General features: G+C 46.3%; 5 protein-coding genes across 10 annotated transcripts; 2 read left to right on the forward strand and 3 right to left on the reverse strand.

Moving 5' to 3' along the window:
* Positions 1 to 8: 8 nt before the first annotated feature.
* LOC123070495 (BCL-6 corepressor-like protein 1) lies at positions 9 to 5,796 on the forward strand. 5 transcript variants are annotated; one of them, XM_044493735.1, is made up of 7 exons: positions 9 to 898; positions 3,075 to 3,368; positions 3,437 to 3,590; positions 4,559 to 4,639; positions 4,772 to 4,824; positions 4,915 to 4,981; positions 5,079 to 5,796. In XM_044493735.1, exons 1-3 carry the CDS (start codon positions 55 to 57, stop codon positions 3,517 to 3,519), a joined length of 1,221 nt encoding a protein of 406 aa, XP_044349670.1. In that variant the 5' UTR covers positions 9 to 54; the 3' UTR covers positions 3,520 to 3,590; positions 4,559 to 4,639; positions 4,772 to 4,824; positions 4,915 to 4,981; positions 5,079 to 5,796. The 5 variants fall into 5 exon arrangements, with proteins under 5 accessions (XP_044349670.1, XP_044349671.1, XP_044349667.1 ...); XM_044493734.1 differs by having other exon boundaries at positions 13 to 898; positions 3,450 to 3,590; positions 5,074 to 5,796; XM_044493733.1 differs by having other exon boundaries at positions 14 to 898; positions 3,450 to 3,590.
* Positions 5,797 to 6,913: 1,117 nt separating this feature from the next.
* Positions 6,914 to 9,397, forward strand: LOC123070499 (uncharacterized). Its single transcript, XM_044493739.1, has 3 exons — positions 6,914 to 7,188; positions 8,379 to 8,528; positions 8,637 to 9,397. The coding sequence occupies exons 1-3, from the start codon at positions 7,120 to 7,122 to the stop codon at positions 9,234 to 9,236; spliced, it is 819 nt and encodes a 272-aa protein (XP_044349674.1). The 5' UTR covers positions 6,914 to 7,119; the 3' UTR covers positions 9,237 to 9,397.
* A 917-nt stretch (positions 9,398 to 10,314) lies between these two features.
* LOC123070498 (flocculation protein FLO11-like) lies at positions 10,315 to 13,771 on the reverse strand. Of its 2 annotated transcripts, XM_044493738.1 has the most exons (4): positions 13,465 to 13,771; positions 11,345 to 11,556; positions 10,975 to 11,147; positions 10,315 to 10,884 (listed from the first exon to the last, which is right to left on the reverse strand). In XM_044493738.1, the coding sequence occupies exons 3-4, from the start codon at positions 10,993 to 10,995 to the stop codon at positions 10,381 to 10,383; spliced, it is 525 nt and encodes a 174-aa protein (XP_044349673.1). In that variant the 5' UTR covers positions 10,996 to 11,147; positions 11,345 to 11,556; positions 13,465 to 13,771; the 3' UTR covers positions 10,315 to 10,380. The 2 variants fall into 2 exon arrangements, 1 of the variants encoding a protein (XP_044349673.1); XR_006433772.1 differs by lacking the exon at positions 13,465 to 13,771 and having other exon boundaries at positions 11,345 to 13,272.
* A 250-nt stretch (positions 13,772 to 14,021) lies between these two features.
* Positions 14,022 to 17,656, reverse strand: LOC123070496 (probable LRR receptor-like serine/threonine-protein kinase At3g47570). Its single transcript, XM_044493737.1, has 2 exons — positions 14,747 to 17,656; positions 14,022 to 14,649 (listed from the first exon to the last, which is right to left on the reverse strand). The coding sequence occupies exons 1-2, from the start codon at positions 16,917 to 16,919 to the stop codon at positions 14,255 to 14,257; spliced, it is 2,568 nt and encodes an 855-aa protein (XP_044349672.1). The 5' UTR covers positions 16,920 to 17,656; the 3' UTR covers positions 14,022 to 14,254.
* Positions 17,657 to 18,882: 1,226 nt separating this feature from the next.
* LOC123067552 (receptor kinase-like protein Xa21) lies at positions 18,883 to 20,736 on the reverse strand. Its single transcript, XM_044490299.1, has 2 exons — positions 19,359 to 20,736; positions 18,883 to 19,271 (listed from the first exon to the last, which is right to left on the reverse strand). The coding sequence occupies exons 1-2, from the start codon at positions 20,734 to 20,736 to the stop codon at positions 18,883 to 18,885; spliced, it is 1,767 nt and encodes a 588-aa protein (XP_044346234.1).
* Between the last annotated feature and the right edge of the window lie 4 nt (positions 20,737 to 20,740).

The raw sequence follows: 20,740 nt of genomic DNA on the forward strand, positions 1-20,740 counted from the left end.
GTTCGTTCCGCCCGGTCGCCGCACCACCCGCCCCCTCAAACACCGGCGGTGGTCATGCCGCCTCCGCCTCCTCCGCAACCCCCGCCCCCACCTCCTCCGCCGCCGCCGTCTTCGCCCCCTCCTCTCAGCGCCCACCGCCTCCCTCTCCCGCCCGCGCCGTCCTCTCCCACCTCGCTCCTCCTCGCGCCGGCCCCCTCCCCGTCCCGCGCCTTCGCGCTCCTCTTCCCGGACGCCTCCGCGCGCCTCTTCGCCTCCCTCCCCGCCCCCGCCCCCGCCTCCGCCGCGTCGCCCGCCCCAGCTCCCACCCCCGTGCCCTCCCCGCTCGCCGCCGCCGCCTGCTTCGCGCTCCTGCTCCCCTCCTCCCACCTCCTCTTCCTCTCGGCGCACCCGGCCCCCTCCTCCCCCGCGGTCCACCTCCGCGCCTACTCCCTCGCCTCTGCTCGCTTCGCCCCCGCCCCGCTCTCCTTCAAGCGCCACGTCTCGCCCTCCGGCCTGCCCCTCCACGGCCTTCCGTTCGGCCTCGGCGTCCGCCTCGCGGGTGGGGTCAACGCCGTGGCGCTTCTCTCCCTGGCCGCCGGCCAGATCTGGGTGCTTGCACCGAGGATGGCCGCGGACGGGAGGACGCTTGAGCTGCACAAGTGCGCGGTCATCCAGCTCGAGCCAACGCGGCCGGTGTATGCCATGGAGGTCGCCATGGGTAGGCTGCTGCTCGGCGAGGCTGGCGGCGTGCGCGTGTTCCCACTGAGGAGTTTGATGAAGGGTGGGACGGAGAAGGAGGGTGCCGCGGCATTAGCAAAGAAGGGCTTGCGCAAGAAGAACGGGATTCTGAATGGACTGATTGTGCCGGTTGGGCGTGGTAGTGGCGCCCGAGGTGGTCAAGGAGATGCTGCTTCCGACTGTGAGTATTTCCGGCTTCTGTGAAGCTTTGATTCCGTTTTATAACCAGACAATCAAAGAAGTAGCACTAAAAACTACAACTAGGCGTCATTTCATTTATGCTTGCAATGGTAAAGTAATTAGGTTATCAGCTAGGTCTCATGCTCAAAGGTGTGTCTTTGCTATGTATCTTTATACTGGAGTGTTCACCTCGGATATTCAAGATAATGTAATTGTGCCAGAGGAAATGATGAAACACGAAATGTCTGATCAATTCACATTGTATTTCTTTTTCATTCCAAACAAGGAATATTTGGTTACTTGCATTAGTTTAATTGCGTGGCCCTCTAGTTGTCCCACCCTCCACTTACTGTTTGCTGGGTCAGTAAATGGTCTTCTTATTTATATTATATATAACAGTAAAGGAGCAATAGCCGGAAGCGTTTCCCCCCCTCTTATAAGCAAACTATTTACATTTCTATGTTATGCCTGTTCTTATGTTATCTCGGACCCATTTTCTCCAAACTGGTGCCATTTTCTTATAAGAAACATATTTGAATTGACTAAGAGCATCTCCAACAGGTGCGCAACCACGCGGCGCGCTAAAACATTTTTACAGCGCGGAAATAGCGGTTTTTGCGCTCGGCAGGGCGCTGGCTCCAGCGGCCGCGGCAAAATATGGCGCGCGCGAGCAGCTCCAGCGGGCACGCTAACTTACAGCGCGCGCGAGCAGCTCCAGCGGGCACGCTAACTTACAGCGCGCGCGAGCAGCCGGCGCTTGCAAATAAGATTTTACATGTCCATTTTGACAGTATGATGATGTTTGAAACATTAAACAAATTTGCAAAATAAAGACATAACATAGTTCAATTGCACGGCACATCAGCAATCATGCCACATCATCATCCAACCAAGTTCAAAATCACCCAACCAAGTTCATCAAAGTGCTCCTTCATCTGGATCCAATATGCATCTCTACTTTGGCCCCCTCCAACGTTGGCATCCATAGACACTTGCAACCATGTATTGCATAGCAAGATGTCCTCCTCCATGGTGTAGTTGCCCGCTCTTCCTTTCGGTGCATCGACGATACCCTCACCATCCTCGTCCACCTCAAACTCATGGGCGATGCCAGCAGCCGAGGTCGTCCGTGGCGCCATGAAAAGGCCGCGCGCGAGACCGGTGCTTGGAGGAGGGCCGGTGGCGGCGAAGCCGAAGCTCAACCCCGCGCTAGGGTTTGCGGCGGCGGCGGCGGAGGGGTCGCAGGTGTAGGGAGGGGTTGGGGGGATGTCGGCGCGGCCTTCCATCGGCCGAATTTCACCGGCGGCGGCGCGGGGCGGTGCGAAGGCGGGGCGGCCGGAGAGGGTGGCGACAGTGGGTCGCGGGCGCTCGAGTGTCCAGCGCGCGGGAGCGGGCGCACGCTGCCGTTTTGCTCCGCGCGCTGAACCAACTATAGCGCACGCGTTTTTTGCGCGTCCGCTGGAGCGCCCGGAACAGCTGCGCGCGTGCAAAAAAGGCGATTTTTACAGCGCGGTGCTAAAATCGCGCGCCTGTTTGAGATGCTCTAATTTGTTCAAAATTCGATAGAGGTAAACAACATTTGGTACCTCATGATAATTAGTTACGTGGATGGGCACCAGACAAACTTTTATTGTGTTCATAGTCATAGGTATCAGCAGGTGCTCACATACATTGTGTGCCATATTTACTAGTACTGTGCTGATGTGAATGACAGATAAATAGATTATGAGTACTTGAGTAGCTTTCGTCGGGTCTTAGGGGCAGGTCCGTGCAGACATGATGATCAATCCTGACCTGTACTAGTACCAACATCTCCTGTATTAAATTGATTTATTTCTTGAGACAAATTTATAGGTAGGATTTCTAGTAGAAAAGATTAATACTAAAGTTCTCTCATACCACTAGCTTCTTGAAGGACCCCTTTTCTAGAGCATGTACTGTCTGGGAATGATCACTAGGACGTGTGTCAACTATATAGCATTCTTAGATAATTACACAGCAATTCATATCTGGTTTCTTTCAGACACGCAACTTACAAGCAATACTCGTAATTGGTACTGCTACTAGAGTTAGTTGTATTCATACAGTCTTAAACAAGGTCTATGACTCTCCGCTTGTACTGCTTGCAGCTGCATTTTCACAAAATCAGTTAATATGTTTCCAATTTATTCTTTCAGGTAAGCTTACAACCTTGCGGGTAAAACAGAGTTCAGGGAGCTATTCCTCTTTCTTTTTGGCATTTAATCAAGAGGATCATAACTCTCAAGGTGGTGTAAAATTGATAAAATCAGTTAAAGCTGTCTCGATCCAACCTTCTTCCAAGGACAAGTTTCTGGTACTTGATTCAGCTGGAGTGATACATGCCTTCAGTCTTCGAAATGCTGAATTGGAACTGGAAGCTGCGAAAACATGTTTTTTGGATTGTGCCATGAAAGTCCAATTGTTTGCTGTTTTCCCAAGTAGCTCTACGAGTGAGTTTTTGTACTGGCTTTGTTCTTTTTACATTGTGGTAGTTTACTTAATTAATAAATGTGTTCAGAGTATTTGTGCAGAGACGCAGATTCTTTGGGTTTCAGATGGTGGACATTCCATACAAATATTGTCAGCATTGCCGGCATTTGATGTTAAGTCTCCTAAAAGTGAAGGTGATGATAGTGATGGGGAAAGAGCGTTAGCAACCATTAAGCTCTCAGGTTTGTAGCATTGGCTTAGTTCTTTTGTTCTCGTTTTTTTTAATTCTTAATTTAGTCATCTTTTAGAAGTGCATAGTTATTCGGTGTGGATTTTTGGGACATGGGTCTATGCGCACTCGATTCAGCCAAAAAAAAAGATACAAAAAGTTGGAACTTCTTTGTGTCAAACACAGTCTAGCACTCTAGCATAATACTCACGTTTAAAGTTTCGGAACATAATGAGTTATGTCGTATTCTGAGCGAAAAAAACAAAATTGCAGCTACAAAAACCGCAAACAGTACTCCCTCCGTTCCATATTTGTTGTCGCTGATTTAGTACAACTTTTTACTAAATCAGCGACAACTAATATGGAATGGAGGGAGTAGCTTTTATATAGTATTGATTCTGTTGTATTTTGCTCAGAATACGTCACAACTCATTTGTCCCGAAGCTTTAAATGTGAGTATTATGCTAGACCATGTTTGTTGCCAAATTTTTTCAAAAATATTTGTCTAATTTTACTTTTTTTCCCAATCCGGATCCACACGCGCCCAGGATCACCGTTGTATTTTTGGCAGTTATTCTGTTATTGTCAATTTATGAGAATTTTGAAATCTATCGCCTACTGAAGTATGGAAGTAATATTATGAGGTTGCGCTGACTGTTTTTTTTAATTGTAATTGGTTTTGCTGTTGCTCAACATCATAAGGTCATGCCGGACCTTTGATTACTGAGCTAGCATCATGTATCAGTTGACACACTTGTTTACATCGTTGCGTGTTTAACCTCGGAAGTTTATTCATAGTACTTCAAAGACACAGTAATTGTTCAGAAGAGTAGCATTACCTATTATTCACTTTTTATATTGGCCAGTTTTCTTCCACAGACAAAGGAAGTGAGTTCATTTGGTTTAGGTGTTCTATGTAGTGCTTTCAGCAGATAGATCATAACCCTCTTTTCCAGGGGATTAACTTCTGTTGTCCTGCAGCTACTGAAGCCATCTTCACTAGTGAAAAGGTTCAAGACATTGTACCTATCTCAAAGGATTCCGTGCTTATCCTTGGCCAAGGTATGAGATAGTGATGTATCTTGAAGCTCAACATTCTGGATTGCGATAAATCTGTTAATATATCGGTTTTGTTTCAGTTCTTCCTTCTCTTATTTTCAATTTTTCTGAACGTCATAAATGTTGTTTTTTCAGGCAACATGTTTTTATATGGAACTGCTTGAATTTGGCTTGTTATCATATCCGTGGTAAACCTATCGAAAGAACTTTCTGTCTTCTCCATTTTTCACATTCATTGGTTTGGTCTACACCCACAATTTTTTTTCTTTTGATATCAGGTGGAGACACAGCTGTTGTTTAGATCATGAATGTGCAGCTTTGGATGGGTTTTTGACCAATGATAGGGTGGGTTGGGTTCGATGATTAATAGATGCCTCTATTTGTCACTTCGAAAGCCACTCGTGTGTTGCTCTCTAATGCTCCCCCCTTTTTTCTAGTGCAGTGTTTGCTGATCTTGAAGACGTACTTGTTCACCTGTTTTTGGAAGTCATGAGCACCATTAGTATTTTAATTTCAGTAAGCAGAGTAAAACTCATGACTTGGATGACAACCAGCAAGAGTTGAAAGGTGCAGGCCATTCTATGCTGTCTCGACTGTCTGAAAGCAACATTGCAAAACTCCGAGCCATCTTTCAGCACAGCTCGCTGATACTTCTGAGCAGGTGATGCCACATTATGCAATGCATGGATTACAACAACTTGGCTGTTGTCTATTCACATTTCTGCATGCCGGGACAAGGGCATTTCTGGTTGCTATGGCTGCAAGAAGGGGAGGCTGCATGCTGCAGCCCTGTGCCCAGGCTCCGCTGTGGTGGATCACCGCCAAGTGTGGTTGGTTATGAGACTGCTCCCTGGCGGTGGACTAGGAAGTTGATCCTACTGCAGCAGGGAGACTGGGCTGTGGAGCTGCGTGTGGTGTGTGCTTTCTTGTAGTAGTTGCCAGGCTGTGGGTGCCTCAGAAACCAATAATGCAGCACTATTTCTGTAAGGTCAGGCCTAAACTGGAACGATAGGTAAGGTCGTCCATTTAATTATGATGTGAGCTTTGCTACAGCCTGCTAGTTTGTGGTTGTTGATGAATAGTATCGAGAGCCAGTTATTTGTTTCCTTTCTTTTTTTTTTGTTCGTTCACAAATATAAGATGTTCTGGATGTTCCAGTATGGACTAAATATGTACTGAAATGAGTTAACAAAGACACTAGAACGTGTCTATATACATCTGGTGCGCAAAAAAGTTACTGTAAACATCTTATACTCCCTCTGTTCACTATTATAAGATGTTCACCATGCTGATGCTCCATTTCACTCGTGGGCGGCCGATATCTGGTTTAGTGGTCTGGTCATCGAGCTGCAGTGTTCTGTAAAATGGGGTCTAAATTTCTGGGGCATGAAATTGATCTTCATAGTATCATACCCCTTGCTCCATAGTGCGTATATTAAAACATTACAAACTTTGACAATGTTTATAGACAAAAATATATACATTTAAAATAACCAATGCATATCATTGGATACATCATCATTTATATTTCCATATTTTATATGTTTGAAATTGTATAGGTAAATGGTTTTCTCTTTAAACTTGGTCAAAGTTTGGTTAGTTTGACTTTAAGAAAAATCTATACACACTATGTTATTGAACGGATAGAGTATATGCAAGTGATTGCTTTATTTATGGACGCTCGTAACTGGCAAACGTTCGGCAGAGAGGGTAGCACACGCGAACGTTTTAGGTGACACTTTTAGTTTTGAGTGGGTGGTAGTTTCTTCTGACCGAAGCTGGGTAACATTACCGTTATTTATTTATTTCCTCCCTGTTACCGGACCAATTGGTGCTGTGATTTCAAATCGATATGGTAGGACATGTGTTGCTTTACCTATATCTATATCAATATAAAAAGACCCAAAGAAGTAGATTCAATTTATTTCGGCCATCAAACTAAGTCAATCCAACGACCTAGAATGCTTTAATGTCGAGCGTTCAACGTGTTTAACATGTAATTAATATCATATCAAATATTGCACTAATCACAGAATTAACACACAAATAATAACATACCTAATATCCGTGTGCAATTAATATATTGTCTAAATATTAATGTGCAACACGTGTAATTAATATATTACCTAAATATTAATGTGCGTTGCACGTGCGCATTTACTAGTACCCTTAAAAAGACAAGTGTTGCTTTATTTTTTCTTTCTCAACGTGTATTTTGTCTATTCTGGTGACAAGTGACTCCCGCCCCTTCCCCGTGCAGGACGATGCCTCCTTTTCCTTCCTCAAATGTTTCATCCAGCCGCCTACCAGCTCTCGACGCGACATTCTCCGGCCCCGCTTCAATCTCCCCCTCGCTTCTCATCCTGATATTTCATTCCCTTGTACCCCCCGGCTCATCTCATAGGGGGTACGTGGTTGCCGCCTTTGGGCTCCTCCAACAAAGATCATCCCCTGCTTGCTTGTGCACACGCTATCCGTGTCCCATGCACCCACACGCAAGGTGTTTGATGGAATGCTTAGGAGGACATGAACTATGGATTCTTAATGATCAGGTATGCTTTGAAATAATTTGGGCTGGTGCCTGGTGGGAGGGACATGATCAAGTTAAAATGCTTCTTTTTGCGAGGGAAAGTTAAAATGCTTTAGTTTCTTATTACTGCCTTGTTTGGCTTAGAGCAGGTGCATATTCATGAGCACCTCAAACATAGTCTTGGGAAAATTGCTGTCTGACGTGTAGTCTTTATATAGCATTCTGAAAGCATGTTTGAAGGAATATCTACTACTTGGTATAGCACTTAAAGCCCTCAGTTCTATGAAAGTAGTTGGATGCTCTTCACCTGCTTGCTACTGAGAAATTCTATGGAGTTCTCTATGTGACAAGAGAACTAGTCTAAGAAAATGGATCAGAGAGACCTGAAACACTTGAGAACGCCGGACAGACTAGAATACAAGCCGAGAATAAGTTGTTAGACTAGCCACAATTCCATCTCTATGACGAGTAAATAGCATAAAACTATTAGTTTACAGGCTTTGGTTTCAAAAAACTACCACTTTTTAATTTTTCTCAGAAAGCTACCAAACGCGCGGTCCGCTGTTTCAAAAAACTCAAACCCTCGGTGACTAGCGATTTAACCGTTTTTCTGACGGATCGGGCCCATCTGTCAGCCCACGTGGCCACGCGCGCTCATGGCGTGGCTGTTAATGGCCGTTAGCCGACCGGCCCGGTCGGAACTGGGGTAAATATACCCGCTCGGTCGGTCGGGCGCACCCGCAGCTCGCTCACTCTCTCGTGCTCGCTCACTCCCCTTCCCCTGCTCTTAGTCCCCTGCACCAGTACGAGGTCGCCGCCGCTCGCCGTCTTCGAGGCCGGTGGCCGTCGACCTCCTTGCCGCAATGCCTTCCTGGAATGACGAGGAAACCAGCTCGGAGGAGGAGTGCGAGGCTGTCAGCATGGACATGGGACTTATGGTAAGTTCTTTGCCACCTAGGGTTAGGGTTAGGTGCTAGTAGCCCTAGGCTACAACCATGGATGTTGCTGAGTGTAGTGTTGTTGTTGTGTGTGTGATACTGTCTCTGTATAGTGTAGGATTGAGGTAACCTAGGGTTCGTACTCTCTCTGTACAGTGTTAGGGTTCATGCTGATTTGGGGATTTTTTAGTGATTAGGTTTAATGAACAGTGCAAGTTGATTCTGGTATTGAGTGCAGATTGAAACCAGTGTTTGTTGGTTATTATGGTTGTAGGAGGAACCAGACACCACTGTGGAGCCCCTTTTCTGTGGCCAACTTGAGCTTGCTCATCCCAAGTGCATTCTGCACCAACTGAGGCCTATTAAGCGTGTTGCTTTTGAAGGGCCTGTAACAGGAAGGCGTTTCTATGGCTGCCCAGTCCAGGTTAGATACCAATCAAGTTTTTTGCTATGGATGTTCAGTTATGTTATTAATAGTTAGAAAATAAGGTACTAGTCCATTTGTAATAACTTATCACATTTACAAATGCAGGAAAATGGTGTGAATTGTGGTGTTGTAGAGTGGGTTGATGGGCCTTGGCCAACTGTTCTTCAGAGATGTTTGTGCAAGCTATGGGAGATGTTCCATGAGCAGAACATTGGAAGGGTACAGGACAAGGAGAAGTTTGAGAAGGAGTTGGCCAGGCTTAAGAGTGAACATGATAGGGAGTTGGCCAAGCTTAGGAATGAAAATGACAAGCTTTGCATTGAGTACACCAAGCTTGTTGATGATGTATCCAAGATGTTTGATTGGCAGGATGGTAGGGTGGACCAGAAACAAGTGCAGGAGGAAGAACTTGAGAAGAAGAAGAAGGAGCTAGAGGAGAAAGCTATGTTGGAGGTGCAGATGGAAAAGCTCAAACTTGCAAAAGAGAAAAGGTGCATTTTGCAGAGCCAAGCTGATATCATCAAGAACACCAGGAAGGCTATGAAGGATGTTCAAGTTGACAGAGATGTTCTTAAGAAGGAGAAGGACAAGCTTGAGCTTGTTGTTGCTGAGCTGCTGAAAGATGGCTATGGCAGCAAGGAGAAGTTAGAGCAAATCAAGGCCATCCTTGAGTCTCGAACTTGCTGTGATATGTTGGTGAAGTAAGTACATCCAAAGCCCTTTATATAAGGAAGTGGCTTGGCATGACTGCAAGTGATTATGGGTGTACATTTTGGGGGAATGTGAAGTTTAACCTAGTGTAAGAACCTTATTTCCTATGTTGTTAAGTTGTAATGGATCACCTATGGTATTAAGTGTTGTAATGGATCTCCTATGCTATTAAGTAGTGGAAATGGATCTCTTATGCTACTAAGTTGTGGAAATGGATCTTGTATGCTGTTAAGTGTTCAACTTGATCTTATATCTTTTATATGTTATTTGCTAGCCTACATATATTATTTCTGTGGGTAATTGGGCTTAGTGGCCCACTAGTCTCTGACCAAATGCAACCCTAGGCCTACTAAACCCAACCCCATCCATCTCTCAATATAAACCCCTCCCCACCCCCACCCTTTCCCAGTGACTCCACCAGCCGCCACCCAAAAGAAACCCTACAGATGGATCCTGACATGGGAGATGTCACAGAGGAAGAGGGGGAGGCTGTGGAGGTTAGGACAGCAGCAGCAACACATAGGAGGAGGAGGAGGCGCAGGCAGAGGGCACTAGAGGCGGCCCAGGATGAGCAGCAAGAGGAGTTCAACCGCCGACTCTCCAACAAGGTACTGGAGAAGTGCAATGAAGAAGAACTAGAGCTGGTTTTCACTGGCGGCAGGGGAAGGTCATTCATGGAGATCATTAGGTGGGCAAGGATGAGGGCAGTCATGGCTCCTCATCCAGCAACTAGGGCCAAGTGGGTCCGTTTCTTTGAGCGCTATGACTGATATGTCAATCTATCTATCTATCTTGCTATCTATCTTTCTATCTGTAAGTCAATTTCAGAGAGAGTTTTGGTAGTATTTGTGAGATTTGGATGTAATCTATGAGACTATCTTTCTATCTATGTAACATTTGGATGTTTCTGAATAAATGTACTTGGTCAGCACCATCAATTTATCAAGTGTTGAATCCACATATAGATAAAAGTTGCAGATGAATTGAAGTTGCAGACAAGTGCAGAATCCACATACAGTACCATATTACAAACCAAATCAAACAGTGCAGTATCAAGTACTTAGTGAGGCAATGTTATTACAAACCAAATCAAACAGTGCACTTGTAGCAGATTGTCTAGGAGTGCACTTGGCTTCAGCTAGTTACCACTTGCATAAAAGTAATCTTTCAGCCTCCCAGATGGCTTCCTGACCCTCTTTGACCCCTCCTGCACAGCACTTGTAGAAGATTGTCTAGGAGCAATGAAAGATCCATTGCCAGCTCTATTGGCAACAGCTGACCTGGTGTTCTTTGCTGGAGAAGACCTTGATGACCTGGTGTTCTTTGCTGGAGAAGACCTTGATGACCTGGTGTTCTTTGCTGGAGAAGACCTTGATCCATTGCCAGAAATAGTTGTGTTCTTCTTCTTGGGAGGTGGTACTAGTGTTGCAGAAGAGGTGTTGGTCCTGCTCTTCTTGAGAGGTGGTGGTGCTGATGTTGTAGCTAGTGTTGCCCTCTTCCTTGATCTACAAGCTGTCTGTGTTGACTCATTTGTTGTTGGAGGAGGATTTGGTGCAGGTGCAGAGGCAGCAGGTACCCTTGGTGGCCTTTGTGTAGTTGCAACCATTGAAGAACCAGCCTCAGAGTAGTTTGCTTTATTTTCCTACACAACAATATTAGTTAGAACTATTTTTTTACAAATGAAATGAATGTAACAATGCAATGAATGTAACAATGGAATGAATGGACATACCTGGTGCTTGTTCAGCCTCATCTGGAACTTAGGTTTCAAAGGGACACCACAATTGTTGATCCTGTGCCCTTGCTTCTAAACTTTCCTTTTTCAAATTCTCCATGCCTAAATCATGTCCATGTTTGGTAAAGGAATAGGCAGCCTGGTCTAAATGTTTCTTAAGTTCCTCTCCTCTGAAACCAGCAGATTGGAAATTGGCATAAATATGTCTAAGACAAAATCTTTGTGGAGAGTTAGGGAATACATCATCTATTGCATTCAACAATCCCCGTTCAATATAGTGTAATCTTAAGTGTTACTCATCTACTGAATAACATTTTACTCATGGTAAATGTAAAGGCAAATGTAAAGACTAGGTTCAGAACAATACCTTCTGCCTGTCAGACATAATTGTGTATTTGCCAAACTTATTGCCAGTTCCAATGACTGTTCTCAACTGTGTGAGAAACCATGCCCATCTGTCTGTCTCTTCCTTATCAACAACACCAAAAGCTATTGGGAAGATGTTATTGTTGCCATCCCTCCCTGTAGCTGCCAATATCTGCTGACCAGTGCTTAGCTTGATGAAGCAACCATCCAGACCTGCTAACATGATAACATGAGTGCCTAAGTACATCAATGTTTAAAAAAACATATAAATTTTTGAATACTTACCTATAAATGGCATGCATCCATTCAGAAAACCCTCCTTGCATGCAAACAAGTAGTAAAACATATAGTGAAACCTTGGGGTAGGAGCTGGGTTAAGTGGGTTCTCATGTGTTGTTACTATGCACCTACTGCCAGGGTTAGTATCTAGCACGCACTGCAGGTAGTCCCTTATTCTGTGATACTGGAGTTTGTGATCTCCTTGCACAACCTCAACTGCTTGCTTCCTTGCCCTATATGCCAAGCTTTTAGGCACATGCACACCAAACTTCTTCTTTGTGTATGAGATAATTATGTCAACACCAGCTCCAGGGTTGGATCTGACTGTATCCTCACAAACCTTAGCAACCCAACTGACTATCACCTTTGTTTTCTCCCCACTTGCTCCACAAGTGTGATCTAGGTTCATCTTCTTGATACTGAAAGTTGCCTCACGAGCTATCTTGGAGGCAACTATGTAAAACTCACAACCATGTTTTCTATCAGAGCACCAAGAAATAACCCTAGTTGGTTCATTTCTGTGATACTCAAAATTCCTAAGAGTCCTCACATGAAAATTTCTAAGTGCTTCTCTGAACTCAACTACATTTTCAAAGCACAAATGCATTGAAAACTGCTCATGTGCATCAGGCCTTTTTGGATCATACGATCTCCTCTCCTTCTTCTGCTTCTTCCTACTCTTCCTTCCAGATGGCAGCCTTGGTGCATCCTCTTCATCACTTATGCCTAAGTCACCTGGAAAACAGTACTCATCAGCTTCAGGGACATAATCTTCAAAGTTGATGTGCTCAGGCTCACTGTGAGACTTGCTAGTTGGGCCAGGTTTTCTAACCGGCTTAAGCTTTTTGGCTGCTTTTGTAGTTACAGCAGCATGATCCTCTACTTCTTCATCTTCAGAAACAATTGGTTCTTCCTCCCAAAACTCAGAAGGTTCTAAGTTAGCTGCACAAAAGTGCTCTGCAGTATCAGTGCCAGCCTCATCTTCACCCCTACACCAAGCTTTGTAAGAAATCTTCTCCCCTCTGTAATCACCCCTAAAGAACTCAAAATCTGAAGATGATTTGTCATCTTCAACTTCATCTTCTTCCTCTGGTACATCTTCTTCTTCTTCATCTGCTTCTTCTTCTGCATCTTCTTCTTCCATGACTGTTTTCCCCTTGTTCAAATTGTTGCTTTGCTGTGTGTTCATGTAGGGCTCATCAGGGGTTAAAGCTGGCAAACTAGCACTAGAGGCAGGGTACAAAACACCTTCTTGTGAAACTCTGTAAACAACAGGTTCACCAACATGATCAATGGGGATCTGTTCCTCATCTGCTGGGCTTGGATCAGTAGCTTTTCTGACACTGATGTTCAGTACCTTCTTATCAACAAATAAGTCAAGCATTGACTCTAATGCCTCCTCACTATCCAGGGCCTCCACACCCTCCAGCCCCTTTCCCTCTTTCTTTACATAAGTCAGAAATGCATCCATGCCATAGCCATCCAACTCAACCAATGATAATATGGTCAGATAACTGATATCTGAGGAAACTGAATACTTTTTCTCCATATTATCTATTCCTTGAAAATGTAGCCTCAAGTCCCAAATCTCTTCATCTAAGTTGTATGATTAAATTGACAAACAACAATTTTTTAAGTCACTGAACATTACTGAACTTTCTTCTAATTACAGTAAATGCACTAACCAAATGAACTAACGAAATACACTTTCTTATACACTGACTTAACCAATAAAATATAGTAGCATGCCAAGAACAAACAATTACTAACCCTAGTTCTAATTTGAACTAAAGCACCCAAAAATTTTAACTAAAGGACCCAGAAACATTGACCAGTGCTTACCTCACTCCACCAAAGGACGACGCCCAATGGTGGCCGCCTGTTGGATCAGCGTGGATGCGCTTCGCCACAGCCCTAGCCGCGCGGACTTCCGGATCTGAGCTCGCCGGATCCACATGAGCCGCGGGCGGTGATGGCTGCTGCGACCGCTGCGTCGGGAAGCTCGAGCTGCCTAGCCATTTGTCCACCTCTGAGTGTCCACCACCCTCCTGGCCGGTGCCGCCTTGGCTCAATACCTCGCCGCCGACGACATTTGGCTGCGCGGCCGCCATCGCCCACCTAGGTCACTGCGGGGGAGAGGAGGGGGAGAGGGGGGGAGTGAGAGAGTGTGTGGCCTGACCGACTACTTTGGTTCCGACCGGACCGAACGGGTTAACGGCCGTTAACGGCCGCGCCGTGAGCGCGCGTGGCCATGTGGGCTGACAGATGGGCCCGATCCGTCAGAAAAACGGTTAAATCGCTAGTCACCGAGGGTTTGGGTTTTTTGAAACAGCGGACCGCGCGTTTGGTAGCTTTCTGAGAAAAATTAAAAAGTGGTAGTTTTTTGGAACCAAAGCCTGTAAACTAGTAGTTTTATGCTATTTACTCTCTCTATGACACATGGTACATTATCTCCTTGTACTTAGCTCAAGAAGTATATTACTGACCATCTGTTACCAACACCAAGTTATATGCAACTCACGCATAATTACAGTTCTATTTCTACTACATATCTGGTATATTATCCTTATTGCCGTTAACTCAAGAAGTATATGATCTTCTGTTCTAGGAGATATGATAGCAGAAGGTGGTTTCATTCGCCCTCTAGCCGCAAGCAGTAATCTACCTTTACCTTGTTCAGCTTCACTACCACCTTGTCCATGGCGGTTCTTTCATCAGGCATCGTTGATGAGCACTGTAAACTCAACTCTATTACAGATGCAAGGCATGTGTTGAGAATGATAGACTGCTCTCTCGACGCGCTTTCATCGCCAGCATGGCAATCACTCTTGATTCCTTGTGATAGAACTTTGTTGTCGACAACATCTATAAGCCTGGTTGGAAATGCTTCAGTAACCCATTGCCGCAAGCTGAGCTCCTCACCGAACAGCGGGCCAGTGGGTCTTTTCCCCGTGAAGACCTCCAGCATCATGATCCCATAGCTGAACACATCGCTCATGCGTGATGCTTTACCAGTTGATCCATACGCTGTTCATTACGCACATGAAAACATAACGGAAAATAAAGAAAAAAATTCTTCATTTGTAAACGTTTGGTTTGTTGAAAAGATAGGTAAGTTCAATACCTGGTGCCATGTAGCCAATTGTTCCGGGCATGTTTGTCAACGCAATGGAGTTATCATCACCCAACAACAACTTGGCAATGCCAAAGTCAGCGATGTGCGCAGTCATGTCTGCGTCCAGCAATACATTGCTAGGCTTCAGATCACAATGAAGAACAACCTCGGTGTGCTGGTGGTGGAGGTACTCCATCGCCATCGCTACATCTAGCATAATTTCTAACCTCTTGAGGAACCCCAAACCCTGAGGGCTGTTGCTTGAGTGCAGCCAACTATCCAAACTCCCATTTGGCATGTACTGGAGCACCAGGGCCTTGAATTCAAAGTTGGAGCAAGTGCTAAGTATTTTCACTAGGTTCCGGTGACGGGCCATGCGCAGAGCACGACACTCTGCATCAAAACTCACAGAGGCTCCTTCATGTTGCATGCTGAGCACCTTTACTGCAACAATTGATTCGTCATCCAGTTGTCCCTTGAAGACTTTGCCAAAGTTCCCAGATCCAAGCAGATTGTCCTCACTGAAGTTTTCTGTAGCACGAACAAGCTCGTGGAATGATATTAACCGGTAGTTGATTATGTTGGACTCCGAGGGAACTGATGTCCTTTTGCACTTTTTGATCTTTGTTCTGATTAATATGCACAAGCAGGTAGCCAAAATTGCAACTCCCCCGGCTACAGGAAGTATAATTTTTATCAACGATTCCGGTGATTTATGATGGCTCTGGCAGGGTGAAATGCCTAGACGTGAGGGGCCCCAAAGAGCATCGTTTCCTCTCAAAGACTGGAGTGTGATGTTTGAGAAAATTCCTCTATCCGGTATCGGACCATCTGGTTTATTGAAAGAGAGGTTCAGGCTAGTGAGGAAGGTCAGATTGGCCAGTGACTTTGGTATGGTACCCCGAAGGGAATTGTATGATAGGTCCATGGTCTCTATGCTGACTAGCTCTCCAAATGAGCTTGGGATTTGTTCCTCGAATGAATTGTTTGACAGGTTCAGATAGGTGAGCATCTGGAGCCTGCCCAAGGAATCCGGTAAGCCACCGGTCATAAGATTGCTTGAAAGATCCATTTGAGCAATTTGTTTTACTTGGCTAACATCTCTCGGCAGTGGACCAGTCAGCATGTTGTATGCCAGATTAAGACTGATGAGCTTTGAGAGGCGCCAGAGACTGAAGGGTATGGTCGAAGACAGTGAGTTAAGAGAAGATGTCATGTACTGCAGCTCACTTAGATTACCCATAGTGCTCGGTATCGAGCCAGACAACTGGTTTTTATCAAGATACAATCGTACTAGGCGTGTTAATCTGGAAATTTCTTCTGGGATGGCGCCGGTCAAGGTGTTGTTGGCAAGGTTGAGTTCTTGGAGATTGTTCAGTGTAGTGATGGATACAGGGATGGTCCCGCTCAGTTGGTTTCCGTCGAGATCAATTGTGGTAAGGCTGCTAAGATTTGCAATTGTATCTGGAATGTTCCCCGTTAAGCTGTTAGAACTTGCTATGAAGTACTGGAGTTGTGAAGTAAGGTTTCCCAAATAGTCAGGTATGCTTCCTGCAAACGAATTGGACGATATGCCAAGGGTACTCAGGTTCTTGCAGTTGGAGAGTGCATGTAAAAAGTTTAGCTTCCGGCTAAGCTTGTTTCCATCCACATACAAGCCCGTAAGACTACGAACATTCCCAAACGTGGTTGGAACTGATCCAGTGAAGGCATTGAGTGTCAGATCAAGAGTTTTTATGCTTGATATATTGCCTATGGATTCAGGAATTTTACCTGTTAGGAGGTTTGTCGAAAAGCTCAAGTAATTGAGGTTTCTCAAATAGCCTATTTGAGGTGGAATTTCTCCTTCCAGCTGGTTGACACTAAGATCAAGCATGACAAGGTCTGTGTGGTTGCTTAGCTCAACCGGGATCTTACCGACGAGGTTATTTGCCGACAGTAGAATAGTAGAAAGCCGAGGCATTGTTGCCAACCACGCCGGTACAGGACCAGTGAAGTTATTAATGGAGATAGAAAGAAGCTCAAGTTTGTTGGATCTGGCCAGTGCCGGCTGGATTGGGCCAGTGAAATGATTCCAAGAAAGACCTAGTTTTTGTAGCATGGGGAGGTTAAAGCTCTTGTTGCCAGGGAGGGAGCCGAAAAGATTGTTGTTCCCCAAACCGAAGATTCGGAGCATGGACATGTTAAAGATGGCAGCAGGGACAGTGCCAGTAAGAAGGTTGAGTTCGAGGACAAGGATTTCAAGCTTCCTCAAATGCCCAATGGCCTCAGGTATGCTTCCAGCGAGCCTGTTCCTGCCAAACCATATGACGCTCAAATTGGGCGTGTTGTTGAAGAGGCCTAGAGGTGGTGCCACTCAGGTCGTTGCTGTTGAGGTTTATGTACCGGAGGTTGCGCAGCGCGCGCAACTGTGTGGGAATGGCCCCGGAGAGTGAATTGTAGCCGATGTGTAGGTACTGGAGCTCGGTGAGGTTGCCGAGCGCCGAGGGGATGGTACCTGACAGGCGGTTCTCGCCGAGGTCGAGGTGTCTGAGCCGCTTGAGCCGGCCAAGCTCGGCAGGGATCACGCCGGCCAGCCCTGTGCGGCTGAGGTTGAGGTGGGAGATGAAGGAGAGGTTGCCAAGCTCCGGCGGTGTGGCGCCGCCGAGTGGCACGCCGGGGAGCGACAGCGCGGCCACACGCCGACCGCGGGCGTCGCACGAGACGCCGAGCCAGGCACAGAAGGGCGTGCGTGCCGTCCAGCTGCGGCGCAGGACGCCGCGCGGGTCACGCACGCTGGTCCTGAAGGCTAGCAGCGCCGAGAGGTCGTCGTCGGTGGCGTTTGCTGGCTGATCGAGCGCGCCCGTGCCGGGTAGCAGCAGCGAGAAAGCCACCGTGGTCAGTACTAGGACAAGAAGAGCCATGGCGGTAGCGTGATGCGCGTGGTTCTGTCTTCCGTGTCTCCAGGCCAGGAATACATGCGTGCATTGAGAACTTGAAGAAGTGAGTGGTGTGCTGGGCATTTAGTGCAGTCGCCTTCTGAGTAGTTGATTATCGGTGCAGGGAACATGAACAACTCTACATACTGTGCTGGGGTGGAATGGCAGCCCATGCTCCGTTTACTTGGTCCAGAAATCAGATGCTACGGTTCACATCTCTGCAGGCGTTCTCAGCATTTCGGCATATGGTCCTCTACACTCCAGCCAGCCTGCGATGTGTCATGGCATGGCCATGGCCAGAGAAATGGAAATCCCGGCTTTGGCATCCTCTGATCTTCCAGCATCAGCGTGGTTAGCACAAGAGCCATGGTGGACTAGCGGCAGCGTGGAGCTTCTTGTGCTTGGTTCTGTCATCGAACGGGCAGTACTGCACTGCTATTTGAGATGCATGCATCTGAGGCTTTAGATAGAGACTTTTGAGCGCCGCTTGAAAGCCATTTTCCTTGTGATGAGTTGATTGTCCAAGCAGGGAACATCAGCTGTACCGTGCTGGAGTGGAATGGCAGCCCATGATCCCTGCTCGTTCATGAATCAGATGCACTTCACATCCTCAAACGTCCTCATCGTTTGACTTATACTCAACTCCAGCCTAGCCAACCAGCAGTGAACGGCATGACCGGAGAAATGGAATTCCCTCCTGGTTTGGCGTGCTCAGACCTTCCGTGCGCACGCGTCATGGAGAAATTCCAACTTAGCATGCACGACTGAATCTGATGTGGCCACACGGAAAAAAGTCTCTGGGTGCAGACCCGGTACGCGATGTTGCCGTTGACGGTGACAGAAGTACAACTTGCTGTCTTTGTGAACCCTCCATCAGTCGGTGCGGCGAGACTGCACGGCGCCTTAACACACTGGTTAGGACTCCTCGTGCCGCAGAGTTAGCTTCTGTAACTCTCACACTTGTATTGCCTGGCCTCGATGGGCTTATATACTGTGTTACAACAGAGGTACAGAGAGGGAGAGAGGGTACAGCGGCAATACAAGTGTGGAAGTTACAGAACCCAACTTGCAGCTGCTCCGATAGAAACACTGGGAAGAATTACAGAGAGCAACTATAGAATTACAGTCTTTACAAAGAGCTACCCGAGCCAGCTAATGCCAGGATTTGTGTTGTTGCTCCGTTTACTGGTGCTTTTTCTTCTGAGGAGTGAGGCAGGGTGCTCTGCTTTATTTCCTTACTTGAGAGCAGTAATTTGACTTGATCTTGTTCAATCTGACAACCACATCATCCATTGGCATTCTCTCATCAGGTGCAGTTCTTGAGCAAACTAAGCCCAACTCGATGATGGACACCAGGAAAGTATTCAAGATGGCAGAGGAGTCCTCGGAGGGATTGCTTATCTTATCAATACCGTGCTTTGGTTCATCTTGCAGCAGGCCACGGTCGGTGACACTTGAGAGTTCATATTGGAATGATTGGTTAACCCACTGCCTTAAGCTCAGCTCACCAGTAAACATTGGATCAGTTGGTTTTTTCCTCGTGAAGACTTCAAGGAGAACAATCCCAAAGCTGTAAACGTCACTCTTCCGTGATGCTTTCCCCGTTGATCCAAACTCTGTTCCATGCCAAAAGAAAACCAGTGAGCTTTTATAATAGATCAAAACAATCGGAAATATCTTATCAGACTTACAAGGGAAATTACCTGGTGCCATGTATCCTACAGTGCCGGGCATGCTCGTTAACACGATAGAGTTGTCGTCTCCAACCAGCAGCTTGGAAATCCCAAAATCGGCAACATGTGCAGTCATGTCCATGTCAAGCAAAATGTTGCTCGGCTTTAAATCGAAATGCAGGACAACTTTGAAGTGCCGGTGATGCAGATACTCCATTGCCATTGCAACATCCAGCATGATTCCAAGCCTCTGCAGGAAACTGATGTTCCTCCGTTCGCTTGAATGCAGCCAATCATCTAAGCTGCCATTAGGCATATATTCGAGAACCAATGCTTTGAAGTCAAGATTAGAGCAAGTGCTGATTATCCTGACCAGGTTCCGGTGCCGGGCCATTCGTAGTGCACGGCACTCCGTGTCCGTGTCAAAGCTCTTTGAAGCTACTTCGTCTTGCATATTGAGGACCTTTATCGCAATGACAGACTCATCATCTAGCTGGCCTTTGAAGACTTTACCAAAGCCTCCAGCCCCTAGGAGGTTATCAGCACTGAAGTTGCTTGTTGCACGGACAAGTTCATGGTATGAGATCAACTGGTAGTTCGTCAAGTCTGTGTTTGAGGGCAGTGACATCTTTCCTTGCTTATTCATCTTTCTTCTAACCAACATGTACATGCAAGCTGATAAAATAGATAATGTCACTACTGCAGGTACTATCACTTTCAGCAGTAGTTGTTTTGACCTTGAGTGTGTGTTGTTCTGGCATGGCGCTATTCCTTTCCTTGGAAGGCCGCAGAGTGCACTGTTTCCCATCAATGATTCGAGGGTGATGTTGGAGAACACACCTCCTCCTGGTATCTGACCATCTAGCCTGTTGAAAGAGAGGTTCAAGTTGGCAAGGTAAGTCAGATTGGCCAATGACGTCGGAATGACACCAGAAAGCGCATTGGAGGAAAAGTCCAACTCCTCAATACTTGGTAACTTTCCAATTGAGTCTGGTATTGATCCTTCTAATAAGTTCCTCGACAGATTCAGATTGATCATCATCTGCAGTGCGCCGAATGAAGTTGGGATATCACCTGATAGCTGGTTGCTCGACAGGTCCATCTCGGTAATTGCAGTCAGTTCCCCTACATCTTCCGGTAGGGAACCACTGAAAGAGTTCTGCGACAAATCAAGCTCAATTAGTTTCTGATGGCGCCATAGGCTTGTTGGTATGGTTGAAGACAATGAGTTGCGGGATAGTGTCATGATCTGTATCTGTCTTAGGTTACTGATGCTGCTTGGAATGGGACCAACGAGTCTATTGCTGTCAAGATGCAACTTAGCCAGGCTTGTTAATCCAGTGATTTCTGCTGGGATGGTGCCAGACAAGCTATTGTTGGCAAGGTTGAGTTCTTGGAGATTGCTCATTGCA

This window comes from Triticum aestivum, chromosome 3B (assembly GCF_018294505.1).
Source record: "Triticum aestivum cultivar Chinese Spring chromosome 3B, IWGSC CS RefSeq v2.1, whole genome shotgun sequence".
Lineage (NCBI taxonomy): Eukaryota > Viridiplantae > Streptophyta > Magnoliopsida > Poales > Poaceae > Triticum > Triticum aestivum.